The sequence below is a fragment of the Magnolia sinica genome, chromosome 5 (assembly GCF_029962835.1).
Source record: "Magnolia sinica isolate HGM2019 chromosome 5, MsV1, whole genome shotgun sequence".
NCBI lineage: Eukaryota > Viridiplantae > Streptophyta > Magnoliopsida > Magnoliales > Magnoliaceae > Magnolia > Magnolia sinica.
In genome coordinates, this window is record NC_080577.1 from 73,007,696 (window position 1) to 73,017,588 (window position 9,893).

General features: G+C 41.6%; 1 protein-coding gene across 3 annotated transcripts; it reads right to left on the bottom strand.

The window, feature by feature from the left end:
- Positions 1–2,152: 2,152 nt before the first annotated feature.
- Positions 2,153–7,185, bottom strand: LOC131246147 (uncharacterized). Of its 3 annotated transcripts, none has more exons than XM_058246051.1 (3): positions 5,088–7,185; positions 2,696–2,819; positions 2,153–2,473 (listed from the first exon to the last, which is right to left on the bottom strand). In XM_058246051.1, exons 1-2 carry the CDS (start codon positions 7,104–7,106, stop codon positions 2,721–2,723), a joined length of 2,118 nt encoding a protein of 705 aa, XP_058102034.1. In that variant the 5' UTR covers positions 7,107–7,185; the 3' UTR covers positions 2,153–2,473; positions 2,696–2,720. The 3 variants fall into 3 exon arrangements, with proteins under 3 accessions (XP_058102034.1, XP_058102035.1, XP_058102033.1); XM_058246052.1 differs by having other exon boundaries at positions 2,153–2,486; XM_058246050.1 differs by lacking the exon at positions 2,153–2,473 and having other exon boundaries at positions 2,572–2,819.
- Between the last annotated feature and the right edge of the window lie 2,708 nt (positions 7,186–9,893).

The window sequence follows — 9,893 nt, forward strand, 5'->3', positions numbered from 1 at the left end:
AGGATTTTCGTGTAAGTGACACAATTTAACCAAGGCATCATGATTTTGGGCCACGTTGAACAAAATCTCGCTAATGGTCCAAGGCATTGGACCTAGGACCCAAGAATGAACTTATGTGGGTTTGGACCCCTGTGAGGAAAATCTTGAACCTTGGAAATTAGAAATCTAAGTGAACCTAAGGTATGAGCAGTCCTTACGTGTAACTTAATTTAAATGCAATTTAAGATAAATCACCATTAGGGTCATGCTATGGACTGTTGATGCATTTAAGTGAGTCTAGATTAGGTTAGAAGACTTGTAGGGCAAACCTGAGGATATTTTATGTATAGAAGTAACTTAGGAAGAAATCCTAATTAGGAAGGTATATTTATGGCAACTTTTCTAAATTAGCATGAAGAGCCAAGATCGAGTTGATAACAACTCTTAAGCCATCTGATTTTTAAAAAATAAAAATAAAAATGAGCTTAAAAAGGAAACTAAATGGGAAGTGTACACAAAGGATCCTAATCGGCGTCTGTATGTATGTGGGAATATTTTGATCAGTGGCTCTAAATCCAAGATATTTATATTTTTATGACTTAATTTGTAAGTTTCTATATTTGAAAATTTATTGTGAAATGTGCCATTTTTTAAAAGTTAATATATTTGGAAAGTTATTATGAAATGTGCCCTTTTTTTTTTTGGAAAGTGCTATATTTGGAAGGTAACAGCAAAATATTCTATATGTGGATAGTTATGAGAAAACAAGTTATTTTTAGAAAGTTGCATCCATTCATGCCTATAACACCAAAAAGAGTGAACCATATGAGTGATGGCGAGAATAACACATGAGTGGTTGTAAGGCTATTATGAGAGTGATTTTCATGAGTGATGGTGAAGTTATGAGTGGCTTGTATGAGAGATGGTGAGGTTTGATTTATGAGTGATGGTGAGGATATATTTATGAGAGATTTCGATTAGTGGTGGTGAGGTTATTTCAAGAGTGAATGTGAAGTTTTTGAGTTAATGAATTCTAAATGTAAGGATTGAGTATCCATCGAGATTGAATCCCCGTGAGTGAATGACTCCTTTGTGGAATTCAGTGCGGCACCTTTCTATTCAACTGGTGGTGAGTGAAATTGAGTGATGAATGATGCTGAGTGACTTAAGTGATGAGTGAGATTATACCAATTGGAAAGGAATTGGTCCTGGTGTTACATTGATAAACCGTACTTTAAAGTTGTGGAAAATTCATGCATATTACATCCATTTTCAAATATTTTTCTTTAAATCTCTACATTTGGAAAACTTTTTCTATTTCTTGTATTCAAAACCATTTGCTGGGAAATTCTGCTCATCCCATTCATTGATGGAAAAACCACATATTAAGGTCAAGATCCTTCGTAGTTGGCCGGACAAGACCTATAGCATGGATCATTTACTTAAGATGGATTTTGGAATAGAACATTATCAGATTTGGTTTACTTTTATTTTATTTTGTCTTGGATATTTGAGATGTTCAATGGATGGTTTACGTATTCATAGTTATGTTGAATAAAGTTTAGTAGTTTGCTTTTATTTGTATGGTTTGGATATGAATTGTATGGTAAATGTTTACATTGTACCTTAACCCAAGTCATGATTCTAAACTTAAGGCTAGGGTTAGCCTTAATCATGGTTTCAGATTTAGGGGCATGACAACTTTTCTTCTCTCCAACATCTCTTCCTCCTCTTCTTGCATTGCAGAATACTTGCGGAGTCAGCAAGAAAGAGACGACAGTTGTAACAAGACCAAAGATGGAGAGTGTTTGATCACAAAAATGGCAGAGATCTCATGGTGATATCAATGAATAATGATCCCTGATCAAGGAAACGACATGCACACATGGATTAACATTAGAGTTGGTATCATAGCTCTGATACTTATCTTCAAATAATTGAAGAATTTGAGTTCAGAATAATTGAAGAATGGAAGAGTTCAGTTGCTGGATTGGTAATTGCCAATTACCACCATGTTTTAAGAGAGATTTTGTATTCCTAAGGATGATTTAATGGGTACTCAAAAAGTCCATTTTATAGCCCCAAAAATTCAAACACAATTCTGTTCTCCATAATTGCAATTAGTCAAACAATAATCACCTACTAGAAACAATTGTCAGTTACACCTACAAAGTCCAGGGTAGATACTGTGCATATCCTGCGCATAAAGATCATCAAAGTCCATGAATCTAACATTGAATGAGGAATGAAGCCAGGCAAAAGAGAAAAAGGAAAAGAAGATGCTAACCAGATGCAGTACATGGCGCATTTTAGTGGTGGGCATGCATCATATCAGGTGTTGTTTTAGGGGGGGCCTTGCTGAGGACACAAGCAACAATGACTTTAATCGCCGTTTGTGTATTCTTTTCCAATGCTAGCTTTCCCAGTCCAACAAAGGAGATTGTCGAACGCTCAAGTTGCTCCCAAAACATCCCTGGTAGCTCTCACTGATTCGCTGAATATTAAAGCTAAGTTGTAAAATAATGAATGTTATTCAGGACAGATGACCATAGTCAGCAAATAGGTACTAACAGGGAGAGTCATCAGATGATGTTACTTTAAATGAACATGGCACCTTTATATAGAACCAAATGCAAGTTTAAAAAAATAATAATAATAACAATAACAATAATAACAATCGCTTTGGCAGCTAAATATCACTATTAAATACAAGTACCATAAATTGTCCATTCACAAGAGTATCACCGAGCAGCTTCCTTAGCAGACGGAAGTACAAATTCTGCATATAAATTTTTCATGGCGATCATGACTGTCAACAGCAAAGGACCCATGATTGCTCCCTGTACAATAACACATATGCTTAGGACAACAGTAGAAGACAACTAAAAGTCAGTAGATGACACCTAAGACTTCAGTATCCGACAATAGAGAGCAACAACTTCAATAACATACCAACATCATAGCAAGCAATGGTTGATGCAGGAGGGTTGCCGCGAGTGTCCATATCCATGTGGGCCATCCGCATATGAGAAGAGACAAAGAAGGGCCGATTGTCCCACGATTGGTGTGGCTTTTGTAGGTTTTTCAGTAATAAATTTATAGAGAAGGCATAAGTTTTTATTTTGGTTCTGGTAATTCTATTCATGGATGACCGCGGATAAAGGCATTCTTGTAATACTATAGATTGGAAGTTAGTCATGAGACCAATAAAAAAAATTTCAAGAGAATTGTAAGTCCTAGATATTTAAAAAATCACATGGATAAAGTTAAGACTCAAGGTGTTCCAAAAAGGTAACGGTGGCCGTAATGGTCACCACCGTTACCATTATGATACAGGCCGTAATGGCTGTTACAATCCTTTTTAATTTTTTTTTAAAAAACTTTTACAAGACTGTTACAGGGCTGTTACAGGGCTTTTACGGCCTGTTTTTTCTGTAACGGCCATCATGGCCGTTTCAACCCCGTAATGGGTAACGGTTATGACCGTTACCATTACATAACGGCCTTTACGTAACCGATTTTGAATCCCTTGGTTAAGACGTCTATAGATGCCACTCTCATGCATTTATACTAACCAAGAAATAGTCTCCTCTTCTACTTATCACTCTTTAGCTCTCTTTTTTATACATTATTTAGTTTCTGCTATAATGGTGTATCGGAGCCAGGTTCCTCCAATTTTCCATGTCAACATCAATAACAAAAGGAAACCTCTAAACTCTAAAACTCCTCTTTTGCTTCTTAAATTTTCTTCCCTCAAGAAACCAATTACCTTTTTCTCTCTTTATTTTTACCTTCTACAAAACTCGCGTCTCCTTTTCTTATTGCTCCCCAAGACCCAATCTCCATCTCCTCAAGCTCCACACACTGCCCCGTAACCTTACATTCCAAATAACAGATTGGAGATGATCGATGTGAATGAAACGAACAGCGGAACTACTACTACTACTACTACAAAATAAATAAATCCATTACCAATAAAAGACTGTTCTCACTTCTTTTTTATATCTTCCATGGCTCACACCTATGTTATTAATTTTGTCCCCTTCCATATCTCCTTCAAACTCTACACTAACAACTACATCCTATGGAATGGACAAACAATTCTTGTGGCATGTGAAGCTTATCACAAGGGTCAATCAATTTCAGATGATCGTTGCCTAGACTAGGGGTGCAATGGTCTGGGCATAGACCTGTTAGCCAGGCCCGCGAGATGGTTTTGGGCTTGGCATGCAGGGCCCAATCAATTTTCAGGCAACACTAGGGCTCATGCCATGTTAGCCCAGCCTGGTGTCTTAGCTCTTTTTGTAGATTGGGAAGAAGACATGGTGTGGTATGTTTATTGGTGTGTAGACACAGGTTCGGGGTGAATAGGTGTGGTGGCAGAATCATAAGTACATCAGACCACCAAGAGGCACCACCAGAAACTAAGTGTCTATTCAAAATGACTGAACAAGAACCTTAAGGGGCATCAAAGAGGGTCTTTGGGTCTATAAAAGGGGTTCTTGGACCACTCTAGAGATAGAAAAATCCTATCTTTAGCCATTCTACTCCTCTCTCATCAAATCTCCCTCTCTTTAGCCATTCTACTCCTCTCTCAAATCTCCTAGCAAATACTTTTGTTTTTAGTGTTAAATTAGATGCTTATATTTCTATAGAAATTGCAGAAAACATTTAAGTCGGGGGTGTACACTTCAGAAGTGTGTTTAGGGTGTGAATTTCAGTTTCATAGGCTGAAGCCCACATTTCTCCAGATTGGAAGGGGAGGCTTATTGTATCATGGAGGTGGCTGTGTTGCAACCCTCTTGCATACCGGTTTAAAAATCAGTAGGGTGCAAATATCTCCTTAAAGATAGCAACATTGTTATGTGCCTTAAGCCTATCTTTAAGTGCATAGTTAATTTCCACTTTTTCCATGCACTATTCTTCTTTCACAAATCAACAACTACTAATTGTATCATTCTTGTTGGGTTTGTCGTTGGTTGGCATGCATGTTGCATGCCAAATATTACATTTACTGCTTTTGAAAGAAGTAAATGTTACATGCCAAATAAATTTATGAAGCAGGAAGAGAAAAAGAAATGGAAGAAGATAACCAAGTTCAAACTCACTTCCAAAGCTGATGGGAACAATGCAATGCCACCCAGAATGCTAAGCCCAGTGAGGTAGGCACTTTGTCCCGGTACATCATCTTGGATGGCTGCTGTGCCGTAATCCAGAAGTATGAGATGGATTGCAGGCAGCAACACAGCTTCTATGTATCTCGATTCTATGGCCAGCTGGGCCACTGCTGGGATCGATGACAGCCAGGTTGGAGTAATGGGCAAAACCGCACTCATCAAAGCCAGGAATGTTGATGTGTACAGGAAATGTATGTGGTAGAAACGGAACAATAGATAAGTGAGACAGCCTTGAAAGAGTGTGACCTTAGCAGTCGCCAACAGGACGCTGCTCACAGCATGATCAAGGACATCTGCACAGCGAATGCGTGTCGACTTGGAGACTGGAAGCATCCCCAGGACATGGTCCATGACTCCCCCTGATTCAGATGTAATCAGGTAATACAGGAGCCAGAAGAAAACCATCAGCTGAGAGATGAAATTCAGCAGCCCCGCAGCCCCTGAGATGATTGATACAGCTACTGAGACAAGAATATTTGCGCTCCCTGCCAGGACCATGGAGCTGCTGGCGAAGACCCGCTTCGAGACGTCAACGCTCTGCAGAGCAAACCCCTTCATCTTCTCCACCAAGTCCTCTCTCATGATCACAGAAAGGAATACCCGGAAGGTACCTGCAATCTCTGAGTAAATTACATTCCATTCCCTTCCCTGGAGCTGAAGCCAGAGATGGTGGAGCTTTTCTGAGAAGGGGTGGTGTTGGAGGATCTGCTGTCCGTCTGGGGTGCCACTCCAGACATTTGAAGTGAATGAGGATGGTGGTAGCAGCGGCCCTACAAGGTAATTGCGGAAGCCATCGACGATCTCCGTCACGTTGTACTGAAGAGCCAGGGAATCGATAGATTGGGACATGGTCTCGTAGAATTTGGTGGTGTATGTATCGATCAGCTCAGGAATGTGGTTCTCGTCCATCCAACGGTTGAGGCCGATCCGCTCAGTATAGTTATTCTCCTGCAGGTGTGTTTTCAGCGATATGACCGCGTCCCTCCCCTCGAGCCCGATCTTGTAGGAGAAGAACACAAGCCCCATCACAGATCCGACGATCATGAGGGTGATGAGGCCGATCCCCACCACCGTGTTTAGACGCTTGAGGATGCCAGAGGTCATGTAGCAGCTGAGCCAGCTGAGGACAGAACGCCTGGATGGGGGGGAACGTGGGCCCGGGACGACACCGCGGTGGACGGATGACATGGCGGTGATGGTGGAGGGAACACCAGGGGCGTAACCAGCAGCGTAAGCGATGAAGCCGGGGATGGCGAAGATGGGGTAGGATGCAGAGCCGATGCGTTCGTAGGAGAAGACAAAGAGGCCGAAGGAGACGAGCCATTGCATGAGCTTGGGGAAGGTGATCTTGCTTCGGGCTGGGAAATTGCGACGACGGCGGCGAATAAGACGGAGAAGAGCGGCCTGGGAGTCGATGACGGATCCGATTGCGGCACGGATGATAGCAAGGGGGACGGCTAGGATGGTCTCGAAGAGGCCGAGCTGGAGGGGATGGGACCAGAAGCGGACGAGGGTAGTTTGGAGCTCTCGCAGGGGCATTGAGCAGAGAATAGCCCATTGGATGGGCCGCCAGTATTCTTCAAGGAGTTTGATGAGACCGTAGAGAAGGATGAGGGATAGAGCGAGGCCGGCGTGAGCCATAGCTATGTAGATAGCGAGACGTACATGGGAATTGCTGGAGAGAGGACCGCTGCTCAGACTGCCTTCTTCTTCTTCTTCTTTTTCTTCCTTGTCTTCATTCCTCTGCTGCTGTTGCTGCTTCTTCTTCTTCTTCTTGAAAGAATAATAACGATCTGCACCTGTTCCTTCTCCCTCTCCTCCTCCTTTGTCTTGTTTATCGTTTTTGTTAAATGAATAATATTTGTCTTCTTCTTCTGCTGCTTGTAAGTCTTTCTTTTTACGAGGTTTCAAGGAATGATAATGATATTCTTCGTCTGACATTTTCTCCATATCTTCATTGCTACTATTCCTTTCAAGAAGAGAGAAGGGCAGCTAACGACAACTGTGCCGATGCTTCTGAGATCCGATGCTCTCTCCACATACGACTCAAATCGAGACTCTTATGTTAGTTTAACACCACTTTGAAACACAGTAGTGAATCATCCGGGTAGTGCTGATTTAAAGCTATCAAGAGGGTAGTGAACTATCCTGATGGTAGATTGATGTACAACTACCTAAGGGGAAATGGACCGTACTCGCAAATTACTTGTAACGCTGGGTGACTCCGTACATTCCCTGAGAGGGCCTTCGGAGCTGTACACGAGTCGAGTCGATCCGACTACAGCCCTACTTTACGCGGCTCCTGAGTCCTACTCATACCCGGCTCTACTCAACAATCGAGCATGGAATCTTGCTCGTGCTTTACTCACACGAGTAGGAGTCGAGTATGAACACAGCAATCGAGTCGAGTCGAGTCGAGTAGGAGTATTCGAGGCAAGTAGTCGAGTCTAACTCAGGCAATCCTTGAATCTACTTGATACGAAAAATAAACAATTGAGAAGAGTACTAGGACACTATTCTACAAACAGATCAAAAAAGTCATGATATTGGTGGATGAAATCTTTCAATCTTTGCATTTTTTTGGGATGGTCCATCTATAGTGTAATCAACAAACCAACGGTCTAGATTATCATAATTAGGTCTCACTAGTCAGAAGTAAGAACTCGTGTGTACTTTGTAAAGATGCAATTCTATTTCCACCCACCCTTCTTTCCATGGTGGACCTTTTAAATGCAGGGTTGCAGTTCAAAACTGCAATAGCACACGTGGCAAACATGTAACCAAATCCATCAAAACCGTTCAAATAGTGGGCCATATCGTAGATGGAACATCCCAAATATCATACAAAATAAACAAATCCGAGATCGAATGAACGGTCAGGTGGTTCTAGAAGTTGGACCATAGGCTCCACCTATTCAGTTAAAAATCACACTTTCAAGGATAATGACACTAAATATCAAGTGGGGCCCACTTTATGAACGGTTTTAAATTGGGATAAATATTGCCAAATGTATAATTAATATACGCGTGAGAACGAATATTCATACTCCTGAAGAGTATTAATGTTTTCTAACATCATTATTGTGGCTGTCTCGTCTCTTTGTCTGACTCTGAAACGCTCGTACGTTTCCTTTCACGTCTCCCTACCTCTCTCTAGCCTCCACCCTATAAGACAATGTAGTACATTCCTCAAGGTCCACTCAGCAAGGCCCTACGAGTCGAGGACGAGTCGAGTACCAAGTCGAGTACCTCTCAACTCGTAATCAAAACGAGTCTCAAAAACCCGCTCGTACTCGGCTCAAACTCATAACGAGTCGAGTCGAGTCGAGTAATTCCAAGTCAAGTGAGTCGAGTAACCGAGCATACTCTGCTCGTGTATAGCTCTACTTCGGACAGCTTTTGGAGTTTATTTCGGATGAAAATGCCCCTCACCTTAGTTCAGTAGTTGCACGATTTTCTAGGGACTAAGAAGTTATGTATTATTTAATGTCAGTAAAGTGATGTGTACGGAACCCTTTTTGCGTGTGGGCAAGGACTAAACTCATGGGCCCATATTGATGTATGTGTATAATCCATGCCGTCCATCCTTTTTACTGTGTCATTTTAGGGCCAGGGTTTAAATATCAGCATGATCCAAAGCTCATATGGGTCACATAATAGAAAATAATGGTGACAATGGAATCCGTTATTAAAACTTTCCGGGCTCACCGTGATGTTTGTTACAAGTGGACGCTGCCCAAGTCAGGACTTTGTGGGCCCACGCTGAGCTGGCCGACAAGATGGACGGAACGGATCTCCTCATTGTTGGCCTCAGACTATTGTACCAATTGTTACCCTTTCATTTGGTAGTAAAGGAAGTGAGAAAACTATGACCCATGACAACCATGACCCATATAATATGAGAACTATAACCCTTACTACATTACAATCACGACCCTTACCACATTACAACCACGACCCAGGTATGGGTCGTGGTTGCCATGTTATATAGGTCGTGGTTTTCATGAGGAAAGGGTTGTGGTTGTCATGAGGTAAGAGTGTGATTGGCCCCTTTTTCTTTCTTTCCCAGTGTAAGTTGCGCATAAGAGAGGAAATCGGATTGAGTACTCGATTGGGCCTACCTTAAATGTATGTGGTCTATCCACACCATCCATCCATTTTTTCATCTAATTTAAGGGGTTGAGCCCAAAATTGAAGCATATCCAAAGATCAATTAAAGTATACCACGACCCTAATCTGTAGCCTTCGATCCATTTACACTACCAAAAATGGATCGTGGTTGTCATGGGTCGTAGTTGTCATGTTATATGGGTCGTGGTTGTTATGTTATATAGGTCATAGTTATCATGGGTCGTGGTTGTCATGTTATATAGGTTGTGGTTGTCATGGTCATGGTTGTCATGTTATATGGGTCGTGGTTGTCATGTTATATGGGTCATGGTTGTTATGTGGTAAGGGCCGTAGTTGTCATGGGTTGTGGTTGTCATGTTATATGGGTCGTGGTTGTTATGTGGTAAGGGCCGTAATTGTCATGGGTTGTGGTTGTCATGTTATATGGGTCGTGATTGTCATGTTAAATGGGTCATAGTTATCATATTATATGGGGTCGCGGTTGCCATGTTATATAGGTCGCGGTTGTCATTGTCCTATATAACATAATAACCACGACCCATATAACATGACAACTACGACCCATGACAATCACGATCCATTTTTGGTAGTGTAAATGGATCGAAG